At 40.2% G+C, this 20,552-nt stretch overlaps 1 protein-coding gene across 1 annotated transcript in view; it reads left to right on the top strand.

Moving 5' to 3' along the window:
- The first annotated feature begins 1,151 nt into the window (after positions 1 to 1,151).
- The window catches only part of si:dkey-122a22.2 (uncharacterized), a 28,634-nt gene continuing 9,233 nt past the window's right edge, over positions 1,152 to 20,552 (top strand). Inside the window, exons 1-7 of the mRNA XM_060861782.1 lie at positions 1,152 to 1,299; positions 2,610 to 2,769; positions 4,676 to 4,747; positions 5,697 to 5,773; positions 9,353 to 9,453; positions 10,874 to 10,990; positions 12,407 to 12,481. Coding sequence (XP_060717765.1) covers positions 1,237 to 1,299; positions 2,610 to 2,769; positions 4,676 to 4,747; positions 5,697 to 5,773; positions 9,353 to 9,453; positions 10,874 to 10,990; positions 12,407 to 12,481 — 665 coding nt within the window. The 5' untranslated portion in view covers positions 1,152 to 1,236. The remainder of the gene's footprint in view (positions 1,300 to 2,609; positions 2,770 to 4,675; positions 4,748 to 5,696; positions 5,774 to 9,352; positions 9,454 to 10,873; positions 10,991 to 12,406; positions 12,482 to 20,552) is intronic.

Below are 20,552 nucleotides of genomic sequence, written 5' to 3'. Positions count from 1 at the left end.
ACATTTTTTGCTTTAGATATTAGACATTTCCTGTTTCTCTGAATTCGCCATAACTTAGTCGCCTCGCCATGGCAGCACCGTTCGAGATATCAAAAATCCCTTCGCAATTTAGCAAGTGCAATGTCTCGGCATCATGTTCACAACGTTTGATGTCAATCACATGAATTCCCTAGGAGGAGTATTTAAAAGTTCACAGCATGCACTTATAAAACAATCCAAAATGGCCGACTTCCTGTTGGGTGGAGCTCATAGTTTAGAAAGTTGTTCGGGTCGATGAGATCTATATACGTACCAACTCTCGTACATGTGCGTACATAATTGCCCGATCTGTGCACCAATGTTTGTTTTTGCATTACATGGGGCCCTACAGAGCCCCCCTGCCACGCCCGTAAACCTTTGTCCAATCCTAGTGTTGCGCGACTCTGACGTGTGTGCCAAATTTCAAGAGTTTTCGAGCATGTTAAGGGACCACAATTGGCCAATGTGTGGGGGGAAAAAAAATAAATAAATAAAAAAAATTAATACTCCCGAGGAAAAACAATAGGGCTTCGCACCATTCGGTGCTCAGGCCCTAATAATTGTTGTTGTTGTTGTTGTTGTTGTTGTTGTTGTTGTTGTTGTTGTTGTTCTTGTTGTTGTTCTTCTTCTTCTTCTTTTTGTTAGTATTATTTATTATTATTGTTATTATTGTTAGTATTATTATTATTTATTATTATTATTATTATTATTATTATTATTATTAATACACATTATATAACTATAGCAACACTACTACTACTGATTTTACTTTATATTATTGATCAATTCTAGTTTGTTAATAATCTTATTATTCATTATTAATCTTTGATAATCTATTCTGTCATGTAAGCTTAGATAAAATAGAAAGAAATAAAATACAACTTGGAATTTTTTTTTTTAATTTAACAATTATACCCATGACTTAACTGAAAACCTTCAGAAACATAATTTAAAAAATAAAATACCGTTTAATATACATAATACTTATTTTCGTTCATATCCTTAATGTAAAGTTGAGATTTTGAAGATTGTTGTGTCAATTAATGGCTTTAAAAGAAAACCAACCACACAGCTGTGATTCCAGTGAAACGTACCTTTATAACAAAACGCCTTTTGTCCCTCGCCGGCTACCGTGTAACGAGTTTGATAAAGTTTCTTCCGCTTCATTCATTTTCATTCACGCTTATTCTGAGGTGAATTAAAGTGTGTGTAGCTCGAATGGCGCGCAAGAGAGCAGTTGGCCATGAAACTGCTGGAAATGTTCAGTCTGAGAGAAAGAAGGTTGTGAATTTTGGGTTTCTTTCGCTATGCTAATGTTACCCTGTATTAAACTCGGTATCTGGTGCGGATGGGCTGTGTCCCAAATCACATTGTACTCCCTATACAGGTGACCTAAATAGGGTATAAAATAAGCGCTCGTGGACCCTTTCTAGTGCACTACGTTAATAATTCAAAGGCATTTGTTATCAGACGTAGTATCTGTAAGTCCTGACTGGAACCTATTTTTACTTTTTCGTGATATATTAAATACAAGGTTTTACGTATATTATTTCGTCTAATGCCCTTAAAATTTGTCACCATAATTTCTATACAATATTTAAATTTACTGTACACTTAGAGAGCCGTTTTAAATCTATGCTAAGTATCGTGTAGCGCTAGCAATAAGCTAGCAATAAATAACTAGCTTAGCTAATATGAAATTAAAGTAAAAGTTTACTCTCTAAAAACATTTAGAGCTCCAGGTGCTGGGGTTGGTTGGTGGTGTGTTTTCCTTTTTTTTTTTACTGTGAGAAGTTAGCAGAAATACGTGACGTCACAGGGTGACATTGTTAGTGCAATTAACATAATGGAGTTTGATGTTGTGCCTCCGTGACGTCACAGGATGACACTGTTAGTGCAATTAACATAATGGGGTTTGATGTTGTGCCTCCGTGACGTCACAGGATGACACTGTTAGTGCAATTAACATAATGGAGTTTGATGTTGTGCCTCCGTGACGTCACAGGGTGACACTGTTAGTGCAATTAACATAATGGAGTTTGACGCTGTGCCTCCGTGATGTCACAGGGTGACACTGTTAGTGCAATTAACATAATGGAGTTTGACTTTGTGCCTCTGTGATGTCACAGGGTGACACTGTTAGTGCAATTAACATAATGGAGTTTGACGCTGTGCCTCCGTGATGTCACAGGGTGACACTGTTAGTGCAATTAACATAATGGAGTTTGACGTTGTGCCTCTGTGATGTCACAGGGTGACACTGTTAGTGCGGTTAACATAATGGGGTTTGACGTTGTGCCTCTGTGACATCACAGGGTGACACTGTTAGTGCAATTAACATAATGGAGTTTGACTTTGTGCCTCTGTGACATCACAGGGTGACACTGTTAGTGCAATTAACATAATGGAGTTTAACAGAAGAAACAATTTCAGTGATCTCGACCTGCATGTTCATGAAAACTACTATTTCATGACCAAATAAATCTCTGACCCCTTTAAAGTTATTTTTTGGCTCTGAGTTTAAATTTCTTTATCAGACAAATAATGGTTTATTTGTTAAATCAGTCAAATCGGACTGTTTTTGTGTGCAGGCATCGGAAGAGCCTCTTTCTGGGAAACAGCAACAGGAGAAGACGTCTTGCTGGACGACGGTGTCCTTTATAGGGAAAATTCTCCTCCTTGTCATTTTCATACCACCTTTCCTTAATTACGCTTCACTTCAGAGAGAAGAACAAGAGCTCAGACCAAAAGGTAATGTTTCACAGCTACGGGAATGAACAGCGTACGGTATGACATGAAGAAGAATAGAAAAGAATGGAGTTTATAATCAGGCTGAAATTGTAATTGTGGTGAATATATATCGCTGTATGTTATATATGTTTCGTGACACTGACTGTGTCTGACCCGTGCACAAAAAAAAAACCTGAAGTGAGAAAATGTAAAGTGTAAAAGGAAACAGATTCATTTTTACCAAGAGATCCAGTGTGTTAGGTTTCACAGATGCCACAGATGATAATGAATAATGTAGAAAAGTAATAAAATGTCCCAGTAGTCATGTCATCTCTAGAATAAGACTTTGCCACACTCAGAGACGCGCTGTTATATGACTGTACGGAGGTCTGATATGGCCCAAAAGTCAAGCTGATTATTATCCTCTAACTCCATCCTCCTACAAAACAGCTTCATTTTGATCAAAAATATTCATCTCTATCCATTTATAATAATATAGGGCAGTGGTGGCTCAAGCAGTTAAGGCTCTGGGATGTAGATCAGAGTATCAGGGTTCAAGCCCACACTGTTGGGCCCTTGAGTAAGGCCCTTTGCTGTTCTCTGAAGTTGGGATATGTGAAGAAAGAATTTCACGACAGCTCCTATTCTTTCTTCTACTCTAATATTCAATGATGTTGAACGTCCACGAAACAAGTTATTTCCTTTTCTGGATTACATTATGGGAGCTACTGTATGATGCTGCGTTCGCACTTACGGTGACCATTCGCCGTACGCCTGGTTGTCATAGCGATGATGTTTATCAGTGGTTTCCGAGCTAGCATTTCACTCGACAACAACTTCCTTTTTAGCTGCGTAAATGAGCCGAGATGCGTTTTGATTTCCAGCCAACGCTACTGGTCTTCACTTCCTGACCAATCAGATTCAAGAATTCGAAAGTGCTGTGGAGTGAGATGGTGTCGCGAATTAAGTGACGTGACAGACATACAGCTAAGTATGGTGACCCATACTCAGAATTCGTTCTCTGCATCCAAAGTGTGCACACAGCAGTGAACGCACACACCGTAAACACACACCCGGAGCAGTTGGGGGGGTTTGGTGCCTTGCTCAAGGGCACCTCAGTCGTGGCCGGCCCGAGACTCGAACCCCTAACCTTAGGGTTCGGAGTCAGACTCTCTAACCATGAGGCCACGATCTGCCCCCGACTGACTGAGCTGCACTCACTTCGAAAGTTTGCATCCCCCTTTCTGAATGTGATAGAGGTAGTAATGTGGATGTCCTTATATGGTGCTTTGCAATTATATGGTGCCTTGCCCTTATATGGTGCTTTGCCCTTATATGGTATGGCGAGCTCTTTTTCTCTAAGCAGCAGTTTGAGTCCTTTCTGTTGTTAATATATAATATATATCTGACAGATGTTATACAGCGTCTTCTTCAGACCAGCCTCCGCTTTTTTGCTTATTGACTGTTTTTTTGTTAATTTTATGCCTTATTGTCTCATGTTTTAACAAGCTTTTCTTTGCCCCACAATTATGGGGGCACATACTTTTGCACTATCCACTAAGCCACCGTGCCCCCCTATACAGTGTATATGCACATTAATTATCTTTAAGCCTTCAGATGAGAAAAAAATGCCCCCAGGTTTTTTTTTTCCCCTTTAACCTTTCCTATTGATTTAAGAACCTCTGTACAATGACGTCATTAATATTTCAGACATTACTACAAATACGTCTAGACACTGAAAATGAAATCCTGTTCAAACCTGATGGACTAAAGACTTTTATTTTTTTGATGTAAAACTGATATCATATTTACTGGAATAAATATAATACATCATTTTTATCACTGCTCAAGCTGTAGGAGATTTAGTCACCTTAAAAGTTCTCTCTTCAATCGTGTGTGTGTGTGTGTGTGTGTTCTTTTCTTCTAGATGCGGAGATGATAGATATAGGCTTGGGCCAGAAGATCAGCCTTATCTGCAAAGGCCAAGGACAACCAGTTGGTAAAACAAAACACAAAAAAAACAAACGTATACATAGGTCTTTTGGCGTATCATTTGGGAATCATTCGGGAAAGCTGGAAAATTTAATAGTAGGAAAACGAGAATATATTTGCAATCATACTGTATATCGAATATTTAACTGAAGTCATTCATTTGTAGACATTACAAATGTAAAACATGCTATAAATTTGACACGTCTGACTTTGACTCAGCAGATTTCTAACTGCCTGAAATGTTTCTATTAGTATATGTTTTATGAGTAGATTTGATATGAAGTTATATTAATTCATTCGTTCATTCAAGGTCTCTAAATTTGACTGAAGTGTCCAAAAAAATTACAAGATTATTGGGATTACTTTTTCTTTTTCATAAAAGCTACAATTTATTTCTACAGCTTTAGCGTTTTTCTTTTAAAACATTGGCATTGGAGTATATTGAGGATACAACCGAATTAAAATACGTTATTCTTAATGAAAAGAGTCAAATACAGATACAAATACAAATAGGAGGTTTTTTTTAAATCAAAAATAAAATCCTTCAAAGCAAACTTAATAATTAATTAAGAAGGTTTTCAAAAATTAATGAATCCTTTACTCACGTCTAGTCGAGGTGAGGTTACATACACTGACTCCGCAGGCATTTCTACTGTTTTTTTTTATTTTATTTTATTTTATTTCTTTGCATGAATTTAGTAGAAAAAAGACCCACTTCGGGTTATTGTCCGGACAAAGGTACGGATATTTTATATTACACTCCGAGAGCACACAAGAAAATTCTTCTCTAAGATTTAAAGGCATACTGTTTATCCGTTTCTGCATCGTCTCTGTAACCTTCACCTTTTATATATATATATATATATATATATATATATATATATATATATATATATATATATATATATTTATTTATTTATTTATTTTCCTTTCCTTTTTTTTGCTTTCCTTCCTAGTGATGCTTGACGCACCGACCGGAATGTCATCTGATATTTGGCATCGTGTGCAAGAGAGCGTTTCGCAAAGCACAAAGGCAAGTTAAATCAGATGGTTGGCCTTGAAAGGTTCGCCTACCGAGGTGTGCAATTTCATAACGAGTTTGTGTTTGCGCAGAGAAGCTGGTTACTCATCACAGTCAGCCTCATTACACGTGAGAAATTCTGACCGTTCTGGAGAAGTGCTTATGTAACGAGCTATACTACCCTGTGCTTGAGAACACGGAGTGTGTTTGTTATTTAAAATTGCACGTGGCATAGGGAAAGCTTTAAAATCCGGAACGTTCCGCTTACTTCAGGAGTGTGTGTGTGTGTGTGTGTGTGTGTAGAGCATGTGTGTGTGTTTGTGTGTGTGTGTGTGTGTGTGTGTGTGTGTGTGTGTGTGTGTGTATAGAGCGTGTAATGGGAACCCTGTGACAGGAGGAAGATGGAAAGATTAAGACCGTGTAGAGGCACAAGGTAAAAACAGAGCAGCCTCGGTATAATGATGCATCATGAATTGGTACGAATAGGCCTCGTTATATTAGCATATCCTGTGCTAATGTTATCACTTCTTATATATATCAGCACCAGGGACATGCAGCAGTTGTCTCATTATCTTCACCGGATGTAGCACGCCAATTAAATGTACATAAGATGCTGTGGAATAGTTATGTAGTGTTCTGCTCCAGTTTACTATCATCGGAAATGAAACGCAGAACACACTCAGTGTATGTGTGTAACGCCTGTATTTGTTTTACACGTGACACCAACAGTGAATAATAAGGGAAACGTAGCATTATTAATGATGCATATAATGCATTTCCACTATTTCAACACTATAGGTCCTAATCTGTGCAACCTAACTAACCTAGCATTAAGGTACCTGTGTACCATGTCATTGAGAACTCACCTCTTAGCTACAATTTGCAGTTTTATGCTAAAAAAATACACAAGACTTTTTTTTATAAAGGTCTATTTGGACAAAATTTGTCTTTGTTCACATTTCTTTTATAATGTTCTGAGATAAAAGTCAGAATATTAAATGAAATCAAATCGTGACCAGAGTGTATTGTCACACCCGTGGTTGTGTAAATTCAGTATTATCAGCTAGACCACCAGCTAAGTTTAAGTCCATGCAAATCAGATGTAGTGTTTTGTCTTCACATCACACCTAAAAAGATTCAGTTCTGTCCTCCATGGTTTGTTTTCTCTTCACGTGTTTAACCACCAACCAAGCTGTGATTGTTTATTGTTCTAACTACAGAGTCGGACGAGTCACTGTTTCCAAATCGTCACTTCATCGCTAAACTCAAGAGGAGTTTATGTTTCATCACAGCAAACATTTGGATTTTGTGTAGGACGCTTTCATCCTCTTCGATTCAAACGATAGACATCTTTCATTTTCTCTTCAGAAACTTTTCTTCGTTCAGGAGAACCACGTCATTGCTTTAACAGTGAGTCGAGTCGTTAAAGACGATTCCTTTCGTGACACAAAGAGTGAATTTTAAAGCAGAACTAGATTTGTAAAGTTCGTCAAGACAAACTTTGATGTTGGGTTTGACGAGGCAAGTATTCGCAAAGGCCGCGGCTTTTTGGAGGCGAGTGGACATAAGGGTTAGTGTTACTTTTGGAGGCAAGTGGACAGAAAGATAGGGTGCCAAAACATTTGGAGGCAAGTGGAGACGAGCATGTGACGTCATCTGAATACCCGCGAGGAGGTTCCCCTCATTGGGCTGAGTATTTTGATATGTCACGTTCATGTTGTGCTAATTTTTTTGATTTTGCATATATTGTGGGCGGGGCTGCGGCACAACCGAAAGGCCAGTCGGTACACCAATTTTTTCTTTGTTCAGCGTATCACCCTAAAGGAGCTGGCCGAGTTTGGTTTAGGTAGTTCGAAAGCTTGCCAAGTTATAAACCTCCAAAGTTTATAATGGGAGTCTATGGGAAAAAGGCCATGTTGAGACCCGGTACCGGAAGTACCGGTACTCGGATCGCTTAGAAAAGTAAAAGCAACTAACTTCAGTCCAGGGCGTATAACATATCCGAATTTGGTGCATGTGGCTCGAAAGCCCTAGGCCGCATTCAATTTTATAAATTTTTGTCTAAGCTTAAATAGGAAAACAGAATGTTGGCTTCTACAAAGTCAACATAAATATTACAGTCCAATAAACTGCCACAGCTGGGGACCTGAACAAGGCCCTTAATCACCAATGGCTCAGTTGTATAAAAAATGATATATGTAATGTTGGGTCTCTCTGGATAAAGGCGTCTACTGAACGTAGGTATCACAGCTGTACCGATATGTTGTGAGTGTTGTACGGCTTATACTGCGGTCTATAAAAACTCAATTAATATAGAGTCTTCAAAAGACAAAGATTCCTGACACAAAGTGGAGACTCCACCCTCGCTGGTTATATACAATACTGTTAACGGTGAAATTGGTGTCCCATCTTTGCTTTCATATTTCATACAAGCCAAGAGTTTTATCTGTGGGAAATATCGTTCGCCGTGTCCGCTGATGACGTCACTAACACCGCTGTAGTCGAGTGATACGCACGAGTGATGAAAAAGTGTTATGTAGGTAAATATACTAAGTATAAGTGCTAATCAGATTAGTGCACTGGAACTTTCCTTTGTATAGTATATAATATTGTAGGCATTGTGTGTCATATATACTGTAAGTAAGATTAATGACCACTTTGACCACCAGTTGAGTGTTGGAAGAGAAGAATCCTTCGAAAAACACAGGCCTGGATATAAAAAAGCAGGATCCTGTATTTTTGTACTAATCTACAAAAGCCACAGAGACGTGTATGAAATCTGACCCATGCGCGTTATTTGTTCCCGACACCTCAGTCATAAAAATATCAGTCAGTACGAGACAGAACGGCTCGAATTATTCACTAGAGTGAAGATGCTGCTTAATGAAGCTTCAGCAGGACCTCAGAGCTGCAGAAGCATGTGTCAGGTGATATAACCGAGCACTGTGTGTAGCTGGACCATCTTTAGTCCCATACTGGGATGTAATGAGCTCTGAATGCCAGGAGTTGGCAAGCGTTAACTGAAAGATGGCAGAGTCTCAGCGCAGCGTGCTGAAAATTGTGCTCGAGCGAGAGTAAAAAATGCTTGGCCTAAAAGTTTTCTAATGTATTTTTAACACTTGCAGCAGATGTTCAGAGATACAAATCATGTCGGATATTCTTTAAGAAAAATGTATGGCTAAATTTCCTCACAGGTCCGAGCAGGACCTGGATATTACTTAGAAATACTGGGATCTGCGTTTATGAACGCACTTCCTTCAGCATTTTCTGACATGCTGCAAGTGAGAACCAACAATTCTGACGTTCTCTAGATGAAGAGAGAGTTTCTCCAGTTCTCTGGGAAATCTCACCATACACACATACTTGTTCTTTCTCAAACCCCTTCTATGTGGCGTCGTTACTTTTGTCCTAATTGAACTTGCTAGTCTTATTTCTCTTCATTCATTAATGTTTTTTGTTTGTCGCACCATTTTATGATTCCCAGGAGACCAGCAGTTCCAGAACAACTTGATGATGAAGATAACAAACGATCCCTAGTTCGGATCTTTCCTAGCGTGACTGTGTATTTTGTTTGATTTGTTGTTCCTTCAGGTTTGTGCGTTTGACAGAGCGGGCCTGGGTTTTAGCAGAAGAGCTCTGCAGAACGACACCACAGTCACGGAGAAAGTGTGGAGATTATCAACCACAGGCAGGTAGTCGGATTTCTGACGTTTCCCGTATTTCTGTTTTACTTGTGAAGTTAATAAGGCAATAACGCAGCTTGCCGTGTTACTGAGGAATCAGAAAGCACACACACAAAAAAAAAAAACACCCTTGAATCTTGCTGTGAAGCTCTTATACCGACACTGGAGACACCGTCCGTAAACACTAACATGTCTGTCATCAGGGTTCAGCTCTCTTCTCCGCAGGTTAAAGCAGGCAGCCGCGTCGTCCTTTTTTTTGGCACCGTCAGTAATTTTACTGGAACTTGTTGGTGCTCTCATGCACACATCCTTTCACCACCTACACAAGGGCACGTCCTTGGCGTGATAGCCAGACGCCGTGAAGCTTGTGATGGTCCTACACGATCGCTGGCGCTTATCTCCCGAACGTACACACGTCTGGGCTGCTAAACCTGCAGCTCCTGATGCAAGCAATCAATTTCCTTCCCAGAATTCAATAAGCAGCCGAACGCCGGCACTTTGACGGATGCTTCCTCGGCCCGCGGCTGTGAGACTTCTTTATTTGTCCGTGGATTTGATTTGTTTGCCCAAGCAACCAAGGTGAGCAGATATAAAATGGATGACGCGGTTTATGTCAGCTTGCGCGTTCCTCAGCTCTCATATCGACATCAGGGATCTTAAATTAGAGCATCTTTTAAGGGAAATACACACAAGCAAACACATTGCTTATAATATCAGTGTGCTTGTGGGATTTCTAGCGAGTAAGGAATAATTAAACTTTCTCTCGTGGGGCCCGAATCGGGGACGCAGCGAATAAAACGGACGAGTTGTTTGCGCACGGCGTAATAACAGACACGCTGGAAAGGACGAAGACAAACAAACGTAATAATTACTTTGATACCATCTCGTCGTCAAGCGCTCGATAGCGATTGGTCAGAAGGGTCTACGACAGCAGCTCTGACATTTAGTGCTGACTGCAGGGTTTACAATAAAGTGCTCGCTCTTATACCTTCTAGTTTCATGTACAATCAGATTGTGATGATGGTAGACGTTTATTCAAGGAGTTTTGGAAGGAGTCTCCAGTCTCAGTGCTTATATACAGGTGAAGGTAAGATTATTTAAAGCTGCTATGAAGCAGAACATCATAACTTGTATCTGTTTTCGTCCTTGCACGATCTCGGTCATTTGTATTCCATCATGCGCTGTGTTTCCCCTCTGCTTAATGATTTCTAGCCCCCATGTTGTTAATTATTATAATTATACGCTCGCGCTCGTCAGAACCGAGAGCCGTGTTAACGTCCGAAACGGTCAAGGGCTCCGCAGATCCGCATGTTGTTATACGAATCCGTGATGAATTGCGCTTCACATGCGTTTTGTCGATCCTTCACTCATTCTGCCGTGACACACTGACCTGCCTGTCTTTCCTTTCCTCTTCTCTTTTTGTCATCAGGATGGTGGACGACCTCCACCGGTTGGTCAAGGCTGCTGAGTTAGCCACGCCCTTCATTCTGGTCGGCTCGGAGCTGGGTGCGCTGAACGGCAGGTTTTATACTCACATCTATGACGCGTACGTCGTTGTCTTAAATTACGACAGCTTCACTTTTCTGTCTCTGTCCATTATTCAGATTTAATTAAGATCGATTCAACACCAACAAAACATACTCATCACTATCGGTGCAAAGAAATCTTACTAACTGCTCCTCTTCTTCTTCTCACAAGAAATTCAATTCAAAGCGTACACTATCACTGTGTGTATTTCATCTCATACAGTCAACCAGAACGCCGTTTTCGTAGACCGGCGTCCTGGCAAGATTGTAGAAATGAACAGCATTTGACAGCACGCATCTTTCTCACTGCCTTCATTCTCTTTATTGGATACATACAGTACAGTGCTATAATCCCTAAAGGTTTAAAAAACGTAACAGACAAGATGGTTGTACTGTTTGAGAAAATCATTTACAAGTAATTTAATTCCATGTCGTCTTATTTGCCTAGAAGTTGTCACGGCGGTTAAACACAACTTAATAAACAGCCTCAGAGGCTCAATATGAACAAAACATATTTCAACACCGAAGCCTGTGCTTTTAATCTGAGATGAGAAGCTTGGAGGCACTGGAGACTGTGGACTGTGGTATACACCATTGACCATTTTAATAGGAACCCCAGTGCTTTTTCGTCCAGTTAATTAACCATCGATCCTTACAGCAGCAGCACAATACATACAGTCAGACGGATGCTGGACGAGTCTCATTGAATATCGATATCAGATGTGAGCTTCACACACGTTGGTTTGATATCTCAGAACTCTTCAGGTCTCAAAACCTTGTGACCAGGTTCCTGTCCTGTATCTTTAAAAACAGGATTCTGAGGCTACAAGCTCATTGGTTGAATTAATAATGAAATTAAAGTTGACTTAATAAAACATAAAAATAACATAAAAAAGACCAGAGTTATTTGAGTATGTTCAAGAGTGTGTCTGAGGTGGGCGCCGTCTTGGTTACAAACTCATTTTCTAGTCTTTTTCTAGCATGGGGAATTGTATCATAATTCTTGGCTTGAGACACGGGAGGTATATAAACTGGGTCGAGTTTTTCTTTTAACGCAATCCACATTGACCCGCCATGGTGAGGTCAGATATCCATAGCAAGCTCTCACAAATCATAGCTGGGTTCTTAAGCAGTGCTCCATAAATCCCTCTTCTATCTCAGCGTGATTATATTCCCCGCTCCCTCCCTCGGACAGATTTAACACCTCGACAGCGCCAACGCGATAACCACGTAAATTAAGCCGTGACAGCTCCGTAGCGTCCGCCAGATGAAAACATCACGCCCACGACGGCATTCGACCCCATACGTATCAAAGGTGGAACGATGCAGAGACGGACTCGGTTCTCTGAGAACGTTTATGCTCGTGCGGGCTTTTGTAATGTTTCTCCATGCTGAGCACAAACAAATTAACCAGTCTGGGTCTCTTGTTTGTCCAGGCAAGTGTCGGACTTAGTGTTGATCAACCCCATCCCCGAGGACGTCTTTGAAGAGGAGACGTGGCAGCAGTACTGGTGAGTCATAAAGAGAGAAGGAGTGGGAGAGACGGTAGACTGCACATCGACACCGTTCTGCTGTTCATCAATATAACACACAGGCTAATTAATCAAAGGTCGAAGCGTTCGAAGCTGTCCTTAATTCATATCAGGGCGCAAATCATTCTCAGACGGGTCAGCAGAAATCCACCGCACATTATTCACCCTATTCCACTGACTTCCTGTCACCGTAAATTTTAAAGCAGCTTGATTTTGATCCTCCTTTAAATCGAAAATCGTTTTATTTTTGATTTTATTTTTTTTTATTTAAACGAGCATTTGTTAATGTTTCGTGCCAGTGACAAAAAATGTATTAATACAAACAAACAAATAAAAAATACGTTGCCTTCTAAACCCCAACCCTGTTGTAGAAACTATGAGCTACTCTGGTTCAACTCCAGGACCTATTTCAGGGCCAGAAAAAAAAATACACAAAAATAAACAGCATCTTTAATCAAACTAATTCCACCTCTTATATTTTAAATATTAGAGCACCTTCAGGCTGCTAGTACACTTAACTAATTCACCTCCTTTCTGTTTAACTAGCTAGCAAAATGCTCGCTGTCTCAAGTACATTAAAGGCCAGACTTGGGTCATTTCTTACATTAGTACAATTTTAATTAAAATTAGTAATTATTATTATTATTATTATTATTATTATATTAGTAATATGACACAGTTTGGTAATAATTAACATTCATATGATGTGACGTGAAGAAGAGATTTTTGACCTTTTATCCGTCCGTAGCTGATTATTTATCTATTGCATCAGATTCTGAAATGTTTTATTAAAAAAATGAACAAATTTTTGTAATTTAAAGAACGACACTTGATACTTTTTCTGCCTTTGAGGTTACACGTAACGTCACGGAGCGTCTACGAAACAATTCCTACGGCATTATGAAAATACACAACATCATCTCTTTTCTTTTTCTTGAAATTAATAAGACAAAAATGCTTCAAATGTTAGTTTCTTTCTGACTGTTATAACACACGAGACGAGGAAGTCGGTTCTTTTGATATTTGGAGATTTTAGTGATTGTTGGCTAAAAATCCATGAATTTGTGGCATCTTGTTTTTTTTTTTTTTTTTTTTTTTTTTTTTATGAAAACTACTTGACTTTGAGAAAATTGCAGCACAGGATTCTTCTTATAAACTCTTTTAAACACGTTAGACGCACGTGAACCGACGAAGGCTTTGCACGTGACGCGTCTCGGCCCGTACCTGTGGGAAAACTGTGGTCTTTCTGATATGCTGCGATCTCTGCAATCATAAAATCTTTCAATTCCGAAGGGACAGAAAAGCGCCTGGGTAAACTGTTCCTATGCAACCGATCGAAAGCCTTTACGTACATTATTCATCCGATTTACCTTCCAACACCCGACACTGTAATTTACAGTAGAATCCATCCTGAATACATCGTGCAGTCTCAAACGGTCACTGCATTTCCATCTCCTCTGTAGGGGGGGGGTTAGCTGCTTTCCCAGCATACCTCTGAAATAATGAAGATATATGAGAGATTTGGTGTGTGGCACTGTGCGAGTAATCTCATGTGAACCATCTCCCCACACATCCTGATTCATAACCTCTAGCCGCTGTTATTTTTCCTGCAGTTATGTAACACAATTGGGGTTCAGTCAGATAAAGAATGAATAATGCAGAACGCTTTAATTTATATGTGACTGAAAGTGGAGCAGCAGCGTTTAACGCCGATGTCTGTCCAATTACCCCGTGATTAATAGACCCTCAGCCCGGCAAGTATAAAACGCCAGAGATGCAATTCAATTACTTAGGCATGGCAAAATAAATGTCCTGGATATTAACTTACAACTTAAGTTAATATAGCGTACACGGAGTTGTGTAACGGATTCTGTTACTTATAGACGCGTTAAGTAGAGTCGGCTTCGTGCATTAAAGATGAATTAAGGAGATATTCGATACCTGTCAGTCGTGCACGGTGTAACGGCGCTACAAACGCATCTGAGATACAACACAAATCATTAGCGAATTATTTTATTCACATTTTGACGACACAAAGGATATTTTTGGAACGTGGGGTGAAAACTGCTTACAGCTAAACGAGAGAAAAAAAATGAAGGGAGTTTTTATGAGATGTAAAATGTAGTGTTTATAGAATATAGTAAGATGTTTGAATAAAACAAGGAAACAATTACAAAAGCAAAATTAAAGCTTTTACCGTATTGTGCAAAATATATGCACAATAAAAATCATTACATCATGACACAATAAACTTATTGGTTACTCGGTGAATTGACATTGAAATCTATTTTATTCCAATTGCTTTTTTTTTAATTCTCTCCTTTTATTTTTGAAATTCTTTTGCTCTACATTATCTTCTGAACCTGTAATGTGTCTTTTCAGTGCTCAATTCCCAAACATCTGTTGCGATGCGTTCTTGAACAGGAACATCTGTACACCTCTGTTCATTAAGTCATGTGGCAGCAGCACAATGAGCCCAGATGATGTTTTTCCAATCTCTGCCTGTCCACTCGTCCAGTCTGCAGACTCCAGTTCTTGTTTTTCTCTGAGAGACGTGGAATCCTGACGTGTTGTAGCCTTCCATCTCAGAAGGTTGTGTGTTTTGCGATGCTTTTCTGCTCATCATAGCTGTACAGAGCGGTTATTTATATACTGTATACAGCCGATTTCTTGTCAACTCGAGAACATCGTTCTCCTCGGACCTCACTTTTCATAAAAAAGGCACACACTCTAGACACTGTAGTGTGTGTGAAAATAACAAGAAGAAAACACTCCTGAAAACCAGCGTTCTTTTCTGGCACTGATGTCTTTTCCACTCAATTCTGACGTGTCCGATGCACAAGCTACAAACTATCGGAATTTCACGCTTTATCGTGGGGGTAGTATGGGGTAGTATGGGGTATTGGGGGGAGCACTGGGGGCTGATTTAATATGAAGGCTACACATTAACAACAAAACTCTGGAAAAAGGTAGATTTTTAGCTGCAATTTTAAGAAGCCAATGATTCCTGCCACCCAGGGAGGAAAGTCGAATGGAGTATTTCAGTCAGCTATTGATGGGCACGGTTATAAAGTGCTTTAAAGGTCAGAAGAAGCGTTCTGAACTGCGCGTAAGCTGTAACCTGTAACCAGTAGGCAGCACGGGTTTTAAAGGACAAAGGGTGACACGAGTAAGTCTTTTATCTGAGGAATTTCGAACATATACTCTTAGTATTATAAGATTTTTAGGCAAGAAGCTTCGACGCCCTATACACATATAAGGAAGGTCACAGCACCCGAGGAGGCATCAGGCGGCGCTGAAATGAGACGTCAGCGTCAGTAAAGTCTCACAAAAGGGGTCCTCTAGAACATCTTTCACGGTAGTGTGTGCATGCAGTGTTCGGTAACTTTCCCGTATCATATTTAGTAAATGGCAAATTGCTGGCTCTTAGCAGGATCTAACGGAGTACTCGTCAATACCGGCACTAATCATGTTATTTGTTACAATAATTCATTCATTCATTCATCTTCTACCGCTTATCCGAACTACCTCGGGTCACGGGGAGCCTGTGCCTATCTCAGGCATCATCGGGCATCAAGGCAGGATACACCCTGGACGGAGTGCCAACCCATCGCAGGGCACACACACACACTCATTCACTCACGCAATCACACACTACGGACAATTTTCCAGAGATGCCAATCAACCTACCATGCATGTCTTTGGACCGGGGGAGGAAACCGGAGTACCCAGAGGAAACCCCCGAGGCACGGGGAGAACATGCAAACTCCACACACACAAGGTGGAGGTGGGAATCGAACCCCGACCCTGGAGGTGTGAGGCGAACGTGCTAACCACTAAGCCACCGTGTCCCCCACCGTGTCCCCCACCGTGTCCCCCACCGTGTCCCCCACCGTGTCCCCCACCGTGTCCCCCACCGTGTCCCCCACCGTGTCCCCCACCGTGTCCCCCACCGTGTCCCCCACCGTGTTATAATAATTATATACAACAATTCATTGCAATTATGTTGAAACTACTGAAGGTTGTTTAATGAACTTTCATTTATCCCGGATCCTGGTTGGAGATTTGTTCATGAGTACATTGTTTCAGGGACAATTCATCTGCTATCAAACTCCACCACAATACCAACAAATTACTTGGAAGCCCTTCCAGGAGAAATATATCTAACCACAAGAAGAAGCACCTGCTGGTCACTGGACACTAAAACACTCAAGGATTTGGTTCTAAAGAAGAGAAACGAATCCTTCGTGTTATGTATGGCGGAGAATCTGGATACTGAATCAAGAAACATTTCAAATCTTCCAGCTAGACAACGATTAAATACGTATGTCTAGATGAAGAAGAGTCAGTGACCACCGACGAGCCACTGGAAACTTGTGGCATGAGCAGGAAAGGAGAGTCCATAAGAGAGGATCTGTAGAGATTTGGTACTGAGGAGTTCTCTCGGGTTCCTCAGGTGTTCTCTCGGTTTCCTCAGGTGTTCTCTCAGGTTCCTCAGGAGTTCTCTCAGGTTCCTCAGGTGTTCTCTCAGGTTCCTCAGGTGTTCTCTCGGGTTCCTCAGATGTTCTCTCGGGTTCCTCAGGTGTTCTCTCGGGTTCCTCAGGTGTTCTCTTGGTTTCCTCAGGTGTTCTCTCAGGTTCCTCAGGTGTTCTCTCGGTTTCCTCAGGTGTTCTCTCAGGTTCCTCAGGTGTTCTCTCAGGTTCCTTAAGGTGCAGCAAAACCAACTGGTGCCAACGATTTTATTTTTCTGAGTAAATTCGCTTTAGTTAAAGCTTAGAGATCTTCACTGTGAAAGGAAACTAATTAACTCCAACAACATTTTCTCCGAATCTTTTTTTTTTTAATCCTCTCCTCTACCAATGGTGCCAACAATTACACTCCTGGCTTTATACACTGTTTATCCAATGTGTAGTAAAGGTCATACGAACTCGGTTACCACTGTGGCCCTATTCGTCTGGCCCAGCGTGTGAGCTAATAAAACCTAGGCTGAGGCCTTCAAAGCCATATTGATTTCTGAAGCTTCCTGTGTTTACCCAGCATGCTTTAGGACCCTACTTCACACTTGTGGTATTGACTGGACCATCGAATCAACTAAACTCTGTCCTTTTCTCGGCTTTGATCTTCAACCCTTTCCACTTTACAGTGACTTTACCCCGATGACCCGGAAGGCAGAAAGTGGGACGTTTTAATAGGCTGTCGTTCAGAAATCTATTTTTTTTTTGCACGGAACGTTATTTTTTTACGATCCACTGGACATTCAGCAAATGAATCAGCAGAATCGAGGATTCGACACGTTTTAGCTTTGATAGGTTGATTTCACAGATTCATCATTCTGTCTGGATTAAATGTTAATGGCTGAAATTGATTTAGCTTTAATATAACGAACATGAAATGAATCTAAACTCTGATCTTCTGAGCTGTTATTGAGATTAGTGCATGAGTCCAATGCAGTTTTTGAGTGGCTGAGTTTTTTTTCTTACCGGTAATATAGCTGTGTGAGGCCAGTCACACACACACACACACACACACACACACACACACACACACACACATACCTGAGCTGTTCTGTTCATGCCAGTAGCCGAGGTCCTCTGGGAAATCTGGGCTGAGATTGGACGCTGAACACGATTACGGATCGTGTGTGTGTGTGTGTGTGTGTGTGTGTGTGTGTGTGTATCTCAGGTCATCTGTGACACCACTCACAGTAAGTCATACTATATATCTAGCAAATTATTTTATTCATTTAAATCATTACAGCATTTAACCTGAAATCTCACTTCCTGTCCTTTGCTCTCCTGAAACTCATCAGAAGTCTCTTCATGTGTCACATCAAACAAATCCAACACATTCGTTAGCATAAATGATTAAGGGCAGGAAGTAGACGCTCCGTAGGGATTTCCCAGAGAATCTAGGATGCCAGTTAATAGTAATTAGCACCGCTAGAGCTGCAGCTACTCTCGCCAGTCTCGGCTAATGAAGCAGGTCCTGTAGCCACCCTGGTGTATTTACTTCGGTCTAATCTATAGTATCGACTCCAAGTCACTAAGGGGGGAGACAGAAGACCTGTTTTCATGAAGGAATGGTGTAGGGTGGATCACGATTGCCCCCTACTGTTGAATGTGGAAAAAGTATTGCAGTGGATTTTCAGTGCATTTACTGTAGGAAACGGCTTATGAGATATGAAAATAAAATACGTTTAATTAAATTATGCATTTATTATCTTATTATTTATTCCAGATGAACTTTTCCTCAGTCTTTCTTAAGTTTTAAATGAATTCAGTTCAAAATTAACTTGAATTAAGTGACTCAGCAACCAGATGTTTGTTTTTTTTTTTAAAGGCACAGAGAAGATATCGGTGGTGAAATAGAAATACATCCAGATACAGAACAATAGAAATGTACATATTTACAGTAACTTCAGCACCCTGTTATAGTGGTGAAAGGGTGTTTAAAGGCTCATGTGTCATGTACCATGTCATGCGATCATGACTCTTGTACACTTTTCTGGCCACAAGCTTCAGAATCTCCATCTTGATCTTGATCGTTTTTCTCTTTAGAGGCTTTTTCTCCAGGATATCGTGAAGCGAAAACTTTCAGTGTTACATCATCAAACAGGGTAGTGGTGGTTCAAGTGGGTTGTTACTTGGAGGATTGAGGTTCAAGCCTCAGCACTGCCAAGCTGCCACTGTTGGGCCCTTGAGCAAGGCCCTTAACCCTCACTGCTCCAGGGGCACTGTATCATGTCTGACCATGTGCTCTGACCCCAACCTCTAAAGCTGGGATATGTGAAGGAAGACTGTGACTGTGCTGTAAGGTATATGTGACATCATCACATTCTTCTTCTTCTGCTTCTTTTCCATCTTCTCCTGCTTCATCATCATCATAATCATCTTCTTCTTCTTCTTCTTCTTCTCCTTCCTCTCCTTCTTCTTCTCCTTCATCTTTATTTTCTTCTTCTCCTTCTTTATCTTCTTCTTCTTCTTCTTCTTCTTCTTCTTCTCCTTCTTCATCTTTATCTTCTTCATTATCTTCTTCTTCTCCTCCTTCATCTTTATCTTCTTCTTCTTCTTCTCCTTCATCTTTATCTCCTTCTTCATCTTTATCTCCTTCTTCATTATCTGCTTCTTCTTTTTCTTCATCTGCTTCTTTTCTTCTTCTTCTTCTCCTCCTTCATCTTTATCTTCTTCTTCTTCTCCTTCTTCATCTTTATCTTCTTCTTCTCCTTCTTCATTTTTATCTTCTTCATCTTTATCTTCATCATCTTCTTCTTCTTCTTCTTCTTCTTCTTCTTCTTCTTCTTCTTCTTCTTCTTCTTCTTCTTCTTCTCCTTCATCTTTATCTCCTTCTTCATTATCTGCTTCTTCTTTTTCTTCATCTGCTTCTTTTCTTCTTCTTCATCATCATCATCATCATCTTCTTCTTCTTCTTCTCCTTCTTCATCTTTATCTTCTTCTCCTTCTTCATTTTTATCTTCTTCATCTTTATCTTCATCTTCTTCTTCTTCTTCTTCTTCTTCTTCTTCTCCTTCATCTTCTTCTCCTTCATCTTTATCTCCTTCTTCATTATCTGCTTCTTCTTTTTCTTCATCTGCTTCTTCATCATCATCATCATCATCATCATCATCATCATCTCCTTCTTCTTCTAGTTTGTTTTGAAAGAGTTAATACCGAGGACATGCTGCTAGTAATTTGTCATGTCGTGCAAAATGCAAATCCTGAGGAAAGTAAGATGATTTATGAGGTAAGGTTAAGTGATGAATAAATCTGATGAGGAAATCTGGCTCATGTGAATAATATTATATTCTGTGTGTATAAACTTGAGTTAGGATCCAAAATCAAGATCTTAGCCAGTTTACAGATCTTATATGTAGTCCGATTCGTCTAATATGTTTGAGATATTAAAGCGACCCAAGTCTATTAATGTATACTTACCCCTTAGAGGTCTGATGCCTTCTTTTAGCCCCTACACATGCCATGACCATTGTTCTTATTTTAGTCACCTCTCATTACAGTAAATCCAACACGTCCCGCATCAATAACACATAAGCAAC

Source organism: Tachysurus vachellii, chromosome 25, assembly GCF_030014155.1.
Source record: "Tachysurus vachellii isolate PV-2020 chromosome 25, HZAU_Pvac_v1, whole genome shotgun sequence".
In the NCBI taxonomy this organism is placed as follows: Eukaryota; Metazoa; Chordata; class Actinopteri; order Siluriformes; family Bagridae; genus Tachysurus; species Tachysurus vachellii.
The sequence above is the reverse complement of the archived record's forward strand: the minus strand, read 5'-3'. Positions and strand labels throughout refer to the sequence as shown.